At 39.6% G+C, this 14,943-nt stretch overlaps 2 protein-coding genes across 2 annotated transcripts; both read left to right on the forward strand.

Moving 5' to 3' along the window:
* The first annotated feature begins 404 nt into the window (after positions 1-404).
* LOC110058443 (peroxisomal biogenesis factor 3-like) lies at positions 405-5,899 on the forward strand. The gene is made up of 3 exons (XM_089289236.1): positions 405-1,247; positions 3,656-4,024; positions 4,715-5,899. The coding sequence occupies exons 1-3, from the start codon at positions 674-676 to the stop codon at positions 4,912-4,914; spliced, it is 1,143 nt and encodes a 380-aa protein (XP_089145362.1). The 5' UTR covers positions 405-673; the 3' UTR covers positions 4,915-5,899.
* A 1,608-nt stretch (positions 5,900-7,507) lies between these two features.
* On the forward strand, positions 7,508-10,388 carry LOC149111585 (uncharacterized). The gene has a single exon (XM_089289237.1). It carries the CDS (start codon positions 7,879-7,881, stop codon positions 8,866-8,868), a length of 990 nt encoding a protein of 329 aa, XP_089145363.1. The 5' UTR covers positions 7,508-7,878; the 3' UTR covers positions 8,869-10,388.
* The last annotated feature ends 4,555 nt before the right edge of the window (positions 10,389-14,943 follow it).

A 14,943-nucleotide genomic window follows, 5' to 3' on the forward strand; every position in this document is an offset into this window, starting at 1 on the left:
CACCTTTTGCTATTCAAATATTTTTTTTCCTGAAACTTCGTCTACAAAGTCGTCATTTAATAAAGTGAAAGATTTAGCCATTCGTGCACCCCACAAAATTACTTCTGCCTGATAAAGTTGAAAAATGTCAAAAAATAAATACGTCCGAAGACAAGAAAAAAAATCATGTAATTTTTAGTAGTTTAACGATTAAACTCGAAAAAAAACATGAGTATTTTGTTTTTTCTTAGTCCTGCCGTGCTGTGTCACGATTATGCAAGGTTAGTGACCATGACAGTGCGTGAAAGGTAAATTTCGCGTGCATGTGACTTCCTGTGACGTCGTTACGCATTATATGTAGAACGAGTATTTCGTGACTTCTTAAATCTGAAACTGCGTCAGTGCAATTCCAAAAATCTTGTCTAAAACATATGTAGTAGTTTGTTGTTTTCATTATTTTTGTGAAACTCGTGTTTATCGATTTTTTTTTTTTTTTTTTTTTCAAAGCAAAGAAGAAAATGGGAAGAAAAAGTGGAAATCTACCTCGGGCTCATCTGAATCGTTCAGGAGTAATATCAGGACACTTCATGGGTACAGGAATGACGTAGGAACTTCCAACGTGCACAGTGGCGTCACGGGAGCGAGAACTTCTTTATAGTCTTCCAAATCGCGTTCTTTTCCTGATTGTAACAACATGTGGGAAAGCGTTAAAGGTTTTCTTCGACGGCACAGAAGGAAATTTTTCATTACAGGGGCCATCGTTGGTGGGGTTTATTTGCTCGGACGTTATGCAAGATGGCGTTTCGCAGAATGGCAGCGACAACAAGAAATGGAGTATGTGGAACAAGCGAGGAAACAGCACCATTTCGAAAGCAACCTTAGAACTTGCACCATCACGTTTTATTCTCTGGTGCCAAACTTACGCGATTCGTTAATGGAGAAGCTTAACTGTGAAGCCATAACAGCGAAACTTCGTGAACGACCCGCGAACAAGTTAGAACTTTGGGAACAGCTGAAAGTAATGGGTTTCTCGCGCACCGTAGCGTCCATTTACTCGTCTTGTATGCTGTTTGTCTTTTTAAGAGTGCAGCTGAACATCGTTGGAGGCTACATGTATTTAGACAGTTTGGTCGTGACGGGAGAAGGCTCAAATGGAAAGAAGGTGCATATAGCTGAGGGACTGCAGAAGAGATACCTGGCTCTGGTGTCGTACCTGTTGGGTGATGGTCTTGATTTTCTTGTAGAAGAAATCAGAAGAGCCGTAGAAGGTAACAAAAAATGAGCAATAAAATGTTGAAATGATTTATTTTTACCAAAGCAAGCAAAACAAAATGCACAACCCAAAAATCTCAGAGAGAGCCCACATGAACTCTCGGGTGCTCTTAGGGAGGAGCCCTTAAAAGTCATAGTCTAGTCGTCACTGGCTTCTCCTTGGGGTCATTCTGCAGGGTAATCAGGAGGCTTATAAAAAGGATTAAGCAATCATATGAATTTTCCCTCATGGTAGTCAGTCATTTCTTTTATACATTTTCCTTTTCAGCCAGTCTATCTCAATCTAAAGTCACAATGTTATTTACAATTTTCTTCTTACCTACTTCAAACATTTCACAAAATTATGGTATTCTGATGTATTGCTCAACATGTTGCCGTGGTCAACCAAGGGACTTATCCCAGAATGAAGCTGTGAAACTGTGGAAAGGGGCAGTATACAAAATAATGATGTAATGTTAGATTACTGTAAATCCTTGAATTAGTGCCTCCCCTCAAATATGTGCTCCCTTCGAATAAGTGCCCATCCTATCGGCCAAAATTTAAAATAAGCACCTCCCCTTCAAAAAGTGCCCTGGCCCCTCCCCCTGTTGTATGGGAGAGTACTGAGACAACAAAGAACATGTAGTTTAGGTCATGTTGAATCTCAAGCAAGTAATTTTTGACTCTTTCAAGCAATGCACATTGACTGTCACAACAGATGGTAGTGACGATCTGCTAATTCATTGCCTAAAGCCCAGCCATCCTTCTGCACCAAGCCTAGACTAGCATTTAAGAGTGCCTGCCTGTAAAAATCAGACAAATTCTTAATTTCGCGGCAAGGGTCGAAAATTCGATTTCGCTCATATTGTCATGGTAGATAGGCCAGGGCATGACAAAAACTACTGGATAGCTTTTTTGGCAAAATATCTTTTTATTTCAAAGAAATATGCAAATTACCAAATTTCGTTAAAATCGTCATTTGACGCACCATTTTATCAAGCAAGTTTGATAGCCTCGCATGCAAAACCACATCATTCTTCCATCTTTAAAACACTCAAATATTTTTGTGCAATGTTTAAATGTGTACTGAGTTGATTTTAGGGAATGTTGCATTGTCTTTTTGGGTGCAAAATAATTAAATTTCGAAGACATGTATTTCATTCACTTAAAAGTACTTCATGAATGTAATTAATTTTCACCATGTGCGAAACCTTCAAATGGATTAAGCTTCTGGTGGTTGAATTGCAGAAGGATGGTCTACAGATTCCTGCAAAAATTTCTTTGGGCAAATGATGGTGAGCGACGCAAGAGCTTTTCAAAGCTATAATAAGTTATTATTATCAGCTCTGTGTCTATTTCAACTTAACATAGGTCAGGTCATGTGGCGCATGCTAAAATATACGTCTAACCCGTAAATTGAAATTTGATGACGTATGGTCAAATATTTGCATTTTTGACGTACTTTGAAAAGCTCTCGCGTCGCTCACAATCAATTGCCCAAAGAAATTTTTGCAGTAATCTGTAGACCATCCTTCTGTAGACCATCCTTGAGTGTTTTAAAGACGGAAGAATGATGTGGTTTTGCATGCGAGGCTATCAAACTTGCTTGATAAAATGGTGCGTCAAATGACGATTTTAACGAAATTTGGTAATTTGCATATTTCTTTGAAATAAAAAGATATTTTGCCAAAAAAACTATCCAGTAGTTTTTGTCATACCCTAGCCTATCTACCATGAAAATATGAGTGAAATCGAATTTTCAACCCTTGCCAAGTTATTTTCCATTTTTATGGACAGGGACTCTTAAAGGGATTACATTTCACAGTTCTTCAAGAGAGACAGGAGCCTTCTGAGACTTCTGAGGGACTGACATGTACATGTATTACAAAAGAAAAATCATATCTAATCATAATTGGGGAAAAATTAAAGAAGCGCCCCCTTGAATAAGTGACCCTCCGTCTTCTCCTAAATTTGAAATAGCCCCCCGGCGCTAATTGAAAGATCTGCGGTATTCTTGTACTAAGTGCTAACAAAGAGATCCACCCCTCCAGTTCATTTACCATGACAGGACAAGAAGGGCTTCTGAGTACAAAGCTCCACTTCTGATAGGTGACTACTGGAAGAAATGACATTAAGTTTTGATTCACCTGTAGCCTTGATCTTCACACCTGAAACAAACTTGTTACATTATGGGTGAATTGTATTAACAAAGGGCAATTTCACATGTGTCATCAAGGGCTTGTCAAACATACTCAGCTATAACAGGTGTTACTGGTTACGGCCCTTACTGACAGCCCTGAGTGTCAGTTGATTTCACGTCGTGTCTAAGCTGCATGTACCAGAATTAAGAGACTTTTGGATATGGTACATGTAGATATGTAATAGATTTGATCTTTCAGTAATTTAACTTCAAACATTTGTTCAGACATTTTAGGTGAGGTGTCTTTAAAAGAGAAGTTCAGCCATGTGGAACTCACCAGACTTGTCAATCATATCAGACAGTCAGTGGAATTTTCAAACCACAGCATACCTATTAAAAGAAAATCCCCTGATGCTGCAAACCACAAGGCTAAGAATGGCTGTCACAGCACACCACTCCAGAAATTCATGCTTCCCTCAGATATCGAAAGTTTGTGTGGTGAGGAAGCCGATGACAACTTCAAGAACCTAGTTGGAGAAACTCTTGATATTCTGGACAGCGATGATTGTCAGAATGTGTTGAAGATGTGTTTGGATGCTGGATTTGCCCATGTTATGCATAACATGATTCCCTTCTTCCAAGTTGAAGAACTAGGTGAGTTTATTTAAATAATTATTATTTCACAAGAGTGCATTGGATATACTATGGTAGATGCCGATGAGGCATGTAGCGCCCAGTTGGCCATAACCATCTCATATCCAACTTGTAAGCATGAGTGGAGTAATGGTTTTATTAAAAATGCCCTCAAAATATAGAAAACTAAAATACAATAAAAATAAAAATGCACCAAAAGATCATGCCTATGGTTGCCGTATTTGTAGAGCATGGTATAAACAAACAATAGCCTCCATTTGCTGCGAAAATATGTTAGGATATTTGTGATTATTATCCTTCAAATCTTTTTCGCAGCACGCGCAGTTTTGAAAATTGGGGAATATTCTCTGATATTGCCCAGTTTTAGCAGGGAATTTTTGGTCACGTGACGTGTTTAGACCAGTCGCGCATGAGCGAAAATATTTGATGGGATATAATGGCTTATATACCACGCCCAGGGATACCATGATGGCTAAGCCAAGGAAAACTCAACCACGACGCGATTATCTTTGGGCTATTTTCTAAACTCTGATCAAAACACTAAAGGATAGTTACCATCAGCGTACTTGCCAGCAACTCTGCAAATCCACTAGCCTGCAGTTGATCTATTAGTTTACAAACTGCATGGTCTTAAAACTACAGTGTAACAGTACATGTAAATATTCATTTATCTTTCTGTGCTTTCTCCAGAACTTGGCGCTGTGGGCGGTATTGAGCGTGAACCATCTCTTGATCTCCCACTGGCCAAGATCATTCCTATCATTAATGGACAAGTTAACCACATCTTGAGTGATTCAGAGAACAACTACTTCCAAGACTTGTTTAAAGTTGGCAGTGCAAGGGAATTTGCAGCAAATGTTTATGAAGCATTCAGCCTTGAGGTGGACTAGAAATCATGTCCTACAGAATTCACGAAGCCAATGTTTGAGATGACATTAACAAACAGTCCGGGCATTTTCTCAGGCCTTTGGTATAGATGGGGATCAGTGGGTTTGAAGTTCCACATCCCCGCACACTCCTCCTCTCCCTTTCCCATGCACATTTCAAATGTGCCTTTTGGCTCTTTATCACATCAGTGATCAACTTCTATTTTCTCCTTAATAAATTCTGTACATACCAAATCAAGCATACATCTGATGAGAATAAGGAAACTGATCATCCGGGAGAATCTTGATATATGTTCAAATTCTCCTAATTGGTACTTTAAGAAGTTTACAAAGTGTATAAATGGTTTTGAAAGGAAGCCTCTAGTTTATGAATTAATGTATGTCTATCTATTTTTTGCCCTTCTTGAGACACTGATAGTATAATCCTGTAGGGTGGCAACATTGTAAGACTAATCTTAAGGTTTAAGGTTACAAGGGTAATAACATTCATTTGTAAATGATCCCTCGCTCAAAATGTTTAGTCATTTTTTGTGATTTACAAAATTACATTTGTACCTAGAAATCAAATGAACACAATACATAACAACATCAGATTTAGTTGTATCAAAAATAATTCAGACTTGAGACATTAGGACTGGATTTTCTGGGATTTACCTTCTTTAACCTGACAGAAATGTGTCTCCCAAAGGGTCTTAAAAAGGCTGTGTGTGGACTGTTAGGAGTTTTCCTTTTTTTTATTTAAAACCGATTTATTAGAATGAAGTACATGTACTTGTTGTAAAATGTAGAAGTTCAAGATTGAAGATATTTAAATTATTTTAATTATACTGTTTCCAGATTCTCGGTAATATATTTTCATCACTCAAAAGTTTATCTTGTTAGGTAAAGGCACAAATAATTATAATTTGTACCTTAGTGAATCTCATTTGTACATGTTCATAAACGGTTGTCTGTAATCAAAACGGTGAATAAAACAGTTACCTTCTGACCTTGTGCGTAATGTGGATTATGTTTTGTAAGCAAAAGAAGCAGCCTCAGCACTTTCAGGTACTCGAAATCCTGCAAATTGGCTTTTGAGCATTCTCCCTTGCCCACCCCTTCAACTTTGTGATGTCTTTAGGCTCCTCATTGGGGTATAAGGCGACAAAAGTTATTTTGCCCCTTTTTTTCCCCTCGTATCCGCACTAGGAAGGTGTGTAGTGGAAATTCTAAAAGCTGCAGGTGGGGAGCACTGCACCGTTTACAAGGTTTTTATAATTGGCCAAACGAAACAATAGATAAAAAACGCAAACAATGTCGCTAGCCCAAAGAACAAAAGAGATGCAAATTAACAAGAACGAAACAATTGAACCAGTCCTTTGCGCGGTTAACTTTTCCCACTTACATTACCATGTAAACCTACGTGGAAGCGAGGCAATTTCAGGCAGAAACTTTTCTTAAAATTGCCCGAAATCACCTCAAACGTGGCGGATTATGTTACAATGTAAAGGAGAGAAGTTAACCGTGAACGAGCGGTTCCGAACGGAAAGTGCGAAGTCAGCAAGCTTCTCTTAATCATAAATAATTGAACGCCGATTATAAAGATCGTGTTCATGAAAAATGGTGACTCGGATATAAAAGTACATTTGTGCTCTCCAAATGCGTGTTGTTGTCCATCTGTTGAGAACGCAAAAGTCAGCTGAAAAGTAAATGACACCGAAACAATTTCTCTAGAAGAGAACGCTAATTTAATAAGCAATATACATTTGGTTGAACTAGCGATGTTTCCATAAAGTAGACGAAAAAGTCCATTTTAAATTTCTCCACAGTGTTCCGTAGCGCGGTTTTGACTTTTGGTTTACATGTACATATGCAAGGGCAACCTTCTTGCAACCCGACGGACGATATCATTGCTTCTAGGTCATTATCACCCTCTTAACTTTCTTGATGCTTATTCCTTACCATTTCCCCAGGGGTACTCCCAGAAAAATTTGGCGAGGATGTGCAGCCCGCTTCCTAAAACGCTTACCCTATTTATGACCAAAATCTGCGATTTTCCCAACCCTATTTATGACCAGACCAAAAATTCGATACCCTATTTATGACCGTTGCGGCTGACACAGTTGCCCTAAACATAATTTTTGAAGGGCTTTTGTTTATGGTTTTATAGAAAAGATGAAAAAGTAGCTTCTTCTAAAAAACATATCCAATTCAAGACTAGAGGGCAAATACCATACCGTATTTGAGACCAAAATGGCCAGATAAGCGATACCCTATTTATGACCAAAACGGCTGAAAAACCATACCCTTTGGGGCCACACATACCTACTACTACTAGCCCATATAAGGGAGTAACTCCGGGACCATTTCTAAACGCTGCCATTAAAAACCCAAAACTTTCCACTACCCCCTAGAATATGCAAAGGACCAAAACGCAATAGGTAGCAAAGAAATCTCTTTGGGAGTGGGAAAGAGGAAATTTCTTAGTATTTTCAAAGGGCCACTTGCCTCACCAGTACCCTGCAAGGGAGTTCATATGCGCCCTCAGCTACCCCTACACGAAGTTAACAGGGTTAACAATGAAAGTTTAATAGATTTATGTTACGGCCTTTTAGTATATTGTGTCCAGCTGACGAAAATATGCACAACTGAAGGCCATGTTTTTGATCAGACATTAGCATTTCGCTTATTTACTCGCTCTAACAACAACAGAGGCGCGCAAAGAGCACTGGTTGAAACTGAGCGCATAAACTTCCCCTAATTCTAAGAAAGCGGGGATTTCCCGCATGCCACAGATGCAACAAGAAGATGCTCAGGCTGAGTTGGACGTAGAAGACTTACAAATTGAACAAAACACGCAGAATTTACAGCCAAAGATTGGTAATGCGCATGCAATATTATGTGAAACTTTTAAAAAAGTCATGTAAAATTGTAAGGATCTGCGAGTCTCCTGTCTGCGCACGAGTAAATCACGCGAAGTGAGCGGCCATGTCAGTCCTCAATCCCTTTCAAATTCTTTTGAATGATCTCAGCAATGAACTACACGAAAGGAATCTACACAGCCTAATACATGTTTGTGGAGATCTCATTCCCACTGGCCAACGCGAAAAAATCAGCAGCGGCTGGGAGGCATTCAGCATTTTACGTCAACTCAACATCATCGGCAGCGAACCAACAAAGATGGCGAACTTGCTCGCAATTATCAAGGAACTGAGACCCAAGAGAAGAGATTTGGTGCACAAGATTAAGCGCCACATTCAGGACAATTACGAAGAACCAGACTTGATATTGAAAGATTTCGAATCAAGTTCCGATTGCACTCTGCCATTTGGCGTGATTTCCAGACCTTCAACACCCATATTTCACATACCTCAAGACGACTGTTGTCGCATTCGCTGTTGTGGTTTGGCTTGCAGTTGCAATCCATGTTGTGATGCTTGCTGTTGTTGTGTCATCTTGGCACTACTGTTATCCTTCCTCGCCATCGCGGCTGCACTGGCGTGGTATTCCAGTATTCCTGTGGTAAGCGAGTATTTAAAGTCCGATGATCATGATGAAATAAGACGTGCCGGGCCATTTGTTATCTCTATTTTAGGATTCCTCGCAGTCTGCGGCGTTCTCAGTGCCATTTACATCAGGTGTTGTAGGCCAAGAGATCAGCTGAATTATACGGTGCTACCAACCTCTCACGAAATCAGGAGTGATCAAGCAAGCTATGCCTCCTCCGACTCAGCGCCCACCACCTATTATTCAGTAATCGACCGGAGGATAGAACGTCCAAGACGTCGTGAGTGTTCCTGCAGTTCCGGGCAGTATACAGCTTCAAGCTCAGTGACTTCTGGGGCATCGTTGCGTAATCCACCGCGGCTTCCAAACGACGTTGTTCCAGATGGCTTCCCGCAGGATGACTACCCTGAAGATTTTGCTCAGGAAGTGGAGGAGGTAAAAGGTGATTTGGCTGATTTGATAGAGGTCTAAAGATATGCGTGCGATGCGTGATATAAATATTCTCTCCCTTGCCTCGTTCGCCGGTTTTTAACACAACGATAGATGAATCGAAAGAGGTCTACATCATATCGACATTCACGTACCAGCTTATTGAACCTGTAGTTATGCGAGGAATGGTTGCATGAGCTGCGAGGGACAGCCCCAGAGGGCGAGCGGCTCTGCCGTGACTGCAGGCTATCAGACTGTCAGCGATTTAAACTGTAAAAATTGGATACTGACTAAAACATTTTTTCTATTTTTTTATTTTTTATCGACATAATTTCTTTCTAAGGTAGTCTCAAGAGCTAAGCTTCAAAGCAAATCAATTGAAAATGCGATTCGTCGCCATGTTTAACTGAGTTATAAACTTTATAATGCGACGCGACATTTGTTATTATTCAGATTTTGTTTGTTTCATGTCAATGATGCTTTGCATTAGAATGAGAAGAGAATAATCGAAATTAGAAAAACAGATTCAAATACGAGAGGATACAGAAGTAGCATAGCGATTTGATCTTCGATTCCTAAGCTGTCTAAGCTGTGAGGGCTTATTTAAATCTGTTCATTTTCTGATGCTTCGCTACCTAAAATATGTGGAGACGGTTTACGCTAATAAAATCGATAAGTTCAATAAAATCGATATCATTAATTTAAAATCGAGAATTATCGATTTCAACTTGCAACGTATCTCTTTATTGATTTTTATCGATTTCTGATACAATTTATTAATTTCTATCGATTGTTATCAATTGCCATCAATTATCGGTTTTATCGATTGTACACGCCGGGCCATTTGTATGAAACATCACACGAATCGACAAAACGTTAGTGCCTGGTGCCCGTTCATGCAGTATAGAACATAAAATTGGGTCTCTTATTATTTGGCTCTTCCTGTTTATCAAACATAGAAGAGGTATACTGCATAGAAAGCTTTCCGTAAAAAGTATGGTTGCAGAAAAAATCCGACGGGTGGGGTGCGGTGACCCACCACAACCCCCCGCTTCGTCGATTTTTCTGCTCTCGCTCCAAATTGCGCGCGGACAGAATGCGGAAAAAGTTCTTCATACGAGTAACGCCAGGACGCAAGCTAAAGAAAACGTTGTAATTTTCTGTCACTTTCAACAATTTATAAAGACTCCAAAGGCTTTGATTTTTTATCTTTTTCCGTTAAATACCTATTTGTAGAGGTATTGATGTCATCCTAGTATAAGTTATATTTTTAATTTAAATGTAAGCCCCCTAGATAAGCCCTTTGAACTCTTGGTGCAAACTCTTGAAATGTGTTTTAAAGTATCAAACGTGGGTGCGAACAAGGGAGAGGGTAAAGATTAGTTGTTGGATAACAAGAAAAGTCCTCATTTATTCCTTTCCGTTTGGTCCAAAAGAGTTTTATTCAAAGCAGGCTGGTAAACCAGTAATTAGAGAGCCACTTCAAAGAATTATAGTCCACAAAAGTCTGTCAAGTGTAAATCATTTAATTATGAAACAATAAAGAATTGGTTCATGCTTAGCGTGCGTATATCGAGTTATGGATGCACGCGGGAAGCTCGGAGAGCACGAAAGAGTCTGGCCCATCACTGTCACCTATGAACAGTTTGTAACTTTTCATATTTAATTTGATGTATATGTATATTAAAGTGCACCTAACCCCAAAATTTTTTTTTCGCTAAAACAAATCTAGACTTTATTTAAAGCATTTGGGCGAAGAAATTTTTGAATTTGGTTGAATCCTCGATTTTCTATGCCCTTTCAAAGTCGCGATTAAGTGTTTCACGACCGCGTTTTAGGGAGTCTGGGGCGGCGGTACCTGATGACGTCTACCCAGGAACCAAACACAATAGCGCCTCAGTCAACTCACTGTATTTGCTCGAGAATGCAAAACTAATCGTTCCGATGTATTTTGGGACTAAAACGTCCAAGTTTTGTCTCAGAATCATTTCTTTTTCGTCACTGGAGTCAGAGTTAAGTTTCGATTCGGAAGGCTCCGAAATAAACTTCGATCGAGCACGTTCGACAACTGTGAACTCACTGCTTAGAGCTTTGAGAGCAATTTACAATATTTCAAGCGACGACGGGGAAGACGTCTTTGCGGACGAGCTGCTTGTATATTAGGAATGGAAAGCTAGATACGAAGTGGAGGAGCAGGCAAACGAACAGCAGGAAAGAAAACTCAAGGACTGCTTTCGATGGTAATTTCGTCAACTAAACATAAGATTCCCACGCGTGTTTATAGCCCGTTTACATTTGTCCTTACCGAGAATGTATTTTGTCAAGGTTCTGTTAAATCCAGTTTGTGTTTTACTTTCAGTTGAATGCTTCATGTTTATAAGAGCGACGTACGTATTGCAGTTTTCGAGACTTGATGACCTCCAAAACATTGGCTTTGATCGATTGAAAATCGTATTGTTTGGACCTGTATTTTTGAAGCTGCGGGAAGCAAGGCGGAAGGAAACATTTCATACAGTTACCGATTTCACATTGTCACACGTTTTAAGTCGTAACTCCAAATAACCAATGTAAATTGTTCTCAAAGTTTGCAGTGAAATTCGTCGGATAAGCGAAAAGGATGTGTTCCCTAAGCGGTCCGCAGATAATGTTACGCGGTCATATTTTCGACGCTATTGCACAGAATCTTTGTCACACTGCTGATTTCCAAACCTTCGAAAAACTCTGTGAGTCTAACAATTTTGTTATCATGTAATTCTAGAGGATTAATCTTCGACTTTCATCTAAATCGAAAGAGAAATAAGTGTTGGTTAGCGGCGTACAGTTGCGATCTATTTAGGTATCGGTATAACGTTTCTTGATCATGACCGGATCACACAACTTTGCCGGTTATGTTATAAATACTGCGGGATTGGAAGATATAGGTTGTCGGTGGTATTTCTATAAATTGCTAGTTAGCTTTAAGCAGAAAATGTATGAAAATAGCGTTCGAAAGTCTGCGGAACAAATTCCAGTGAGAGTTCTTCAATGGTTCTCACAGATTCAGTTCGCTTGTTTCGGTTCGACAAAATCAACCATCGTTTACGTCTTTATTGCACCATTAGCCGATCATCGTCAGTAAATTGTACAGTATATCTTTTTTAAAATCTGGAATATTGCTGCAACAGCCGATAGCACCTCTGGAAGGCGTTTCTGCGCACTTTTCGAATGAGTATTGCACCATCCTGAAGGAAATGAGAGGAAATGAAATATCCAACCTTCCTGGGTAGACGTCACAAGAGCCGCTGGACCCATTCTCCTCAAACTCGGTCGTGAAACAAAATGGCGGTGTTTTGGAGCTATTTTCGAGATTTCGTCGTGGCACAGAAAATCGAGGATTTAACGGAATCCAAAAATGTTTTCGCAGAACTATTCCAAATAATAAGTAGATTCGTTCTAGCGAAAAAAAATTTTTGGGGTTAGGTGCACTTTAAGTACAATCTTCTTAGCATAAACCCTCCATTTGAGCAACAGTAACATATAGATTTAGCCAAGCCTGGAAGGGGAGCTCCTGGGTCGGGTTTGTCAGACTGTTCAGGGTAATCCAGGATAAGCGAGAATTTTGATTTGAGTCTTTTAACTTTAATTTGTGGTGAGATTTTCTGTTTATATTGTTTGGCCTTCTCATTTGAATAATCTCAAACTACACAAACATTTTTATACAAGAAAAATTTATACTTCGATTAACTTTTAATTCTGGGTTAGCAAGCTTAACCAACTTCCGAACAACGCGGCCCCGATTACAGTAAGTCAACCTGGCCTGAGCCCGCGATCTAATCGAAAAACCAGTACTTGGTCAGTGGTCAACTTCAAAAAACACGTGACCTTGATGACATCTATAGTTGAGTTCGCGATATAGTCATGTGATGCTGGTCAGCGGATACCTTGTTTTGACGGGTGTCAATTGACCATAACATGGATGCCCAATATCACAGATTTACGCTGTAAACCAAGGCCGCATGTCCTATTAGCTGGAGTATGACCGCCATGTTGTGCGTCGCCGTCGTCGTCGCCGACGTCATTATGCGTACGCGCCCATGAACAATACCGCTAGCCACTTTTACCATGAGAAAAGTGATTTACGGGTTTCCATGAGTATGTGGCTCCGCTTGGCAGCCCTTCGGGCCATTCTCTAGATCACAGGTAGTCCAAACGCATGATACGAGTTGAGGTAATCAATAATTTATTTGAGAGTGGGACGTGTGACCCTCTGAAGTAAGCGGTGTTGTTACAATGCCGACCGTTGAGAATTTGAGCGCTCTATTCAAGAAATAGAAAACATGTACCGTATTTCTTTCGAGTTTAAGTTGTGCTCACGTAGTGTAACGCGATCATAATCTAGTTTGTATCGAGAATTTTTTGGACGAATGTGTTCGCCGATTTGCCCCCCCCCCCCCCCGCCCCCCACCCCTGACAGCAGGGGCAAATTACACCATGAGCGCATGCACGCGGTCACGTATTCGCCGTATGGATCGTTTTCACTGTCAGGCAAATATCTTCCTTTATTAACGTTCACTGCTATAATTGAAAATACATCTTCCTTCACTATTCGCTCGAGCAAATATTGAATAAAATACAGTAAGTGCTTGACTTAGGTAGATTTATTTTCATACCGTTTATGTGTAGAACTGTCGCTTTTGCAAGTGCAATATATTTTTTTTTGCTATAATTCATCTCAGCCTCTGTGCCAAAAGCTACGCGAACATGTATTCAAAGTGCTTGGGAATTCTCTGTTGTCTCCAAACTTGAGAATATAGTGAACACCCTTTGTTAGAATGCATCTCAGGCGACAGTTAAAGAAGAAAAAACCTGAACCAAAAGTGTAAAATTTGTTGGCTTTTCCTCCAGTTTAGCTTGCCATATGTAGTACCGCCTTAACAGGAAAATGTAATTTAGTTGAAGTGCATATTTTGAATTTGGTCCCGTCTTAGACCAAGGGCAGTGATATTCATTAAAGTGTATTCATCGGTTATCGGTTAACGAAGATGATTGACATCAGCTCTTAAGGTGGTATGGTACCCTCAATATGGACCAAAAAGTTTGTTTAAATATGGTGAAGAAAGATCAATTGTGTGCTCTTGCACTCAAGAAGAGAAATTAAATTTCTAGAGTTTTACTCAAAATGGTTGCTATGGAAACCAGCCACAGCCTTTTGAAGAGTGTTTTATAGTATTGACGCCAACACTTCCTGCTCTTTTACAAAACAAGAATTGACTGTCAAATAAGCATATCATGTAAGTTTCTGTTTTGTTCTGTGATATGAACCTAAGTTTTGACAGTTAACTCTTATTTTCAGTGCTTTTTACAGCTTTATTTGGAAATAACCTTATTTTTTACCACACCCAGTGGACAAATCATCTCATGTCACGTGACAGACCTTAAAATGTTACGATTTTTTTGGTTTATATCATCACGACACTATTGGTCTTTGATGAGCCCAAGTTTCAGAAATTCTACTTAAAAACCTTGCAAAGTAGAAATGTTGGCGCGAAGTCAGTCGGTACAAAAGTAAACTTTTGAGAAAAATGCACTTTAAGTTTTTTACACGAAGTATTAAGCATTTAACGAGCCACAAATAGTGGGGGGGGGGGGTGCAGATTGGATCTCGGGGGAGGGGGTGCAATGGTTGTTCTATTTTGTAAAAAGTTACCGCAGTTGTGGGAAATATTCCTTGTCATAAGGGAAATGAATGAGCCTGTGATGGCAATTTGAGGCAAAGCTTTTCACAAATAATTATACCCATCGAGTTGTGCATGTCTTAGTTTTTTCTAAATAGTTTCGTTCATATAAGTCAAAAATAATCTATATATTTTTGGTCACGTTCTTATAGTAAACAGTCGTTGCTATGGCCGTTGCCACGTGAAAAAACTTATACCACTGTGTACTTTCCTTAAATTTCACACTCATCTGGAAGGAAATTCGGCAAGATCGTTTCAAAATGTTTTTGACAAGTCCTCAAGGGTCTTAAGTCTTGTATTTCCAAGGAATTGAATTTTTCATGAACATCGCCATATTTTAGGGTACCATACCACCTTAAATTCAACTTTTGGTCTAGACTTTGTCGTCTAGATTTTTCATCAA

Source organism: Orbicella faveolata, unplaced genomic scaffold (assembly GCF_042242905.1).
Source record: "Orbicella faveolata isolate gen_17 unplaced genomic scaffold, um_ofav_v1 contig_2, whole genome shotgun sequence".
Lineage (NCBI taxonomy): Eukaryota > Metazoa > Cnidaria > Anthozoa > Scleractinia > Merulinidae > Orbicella > Orbicella faveolata.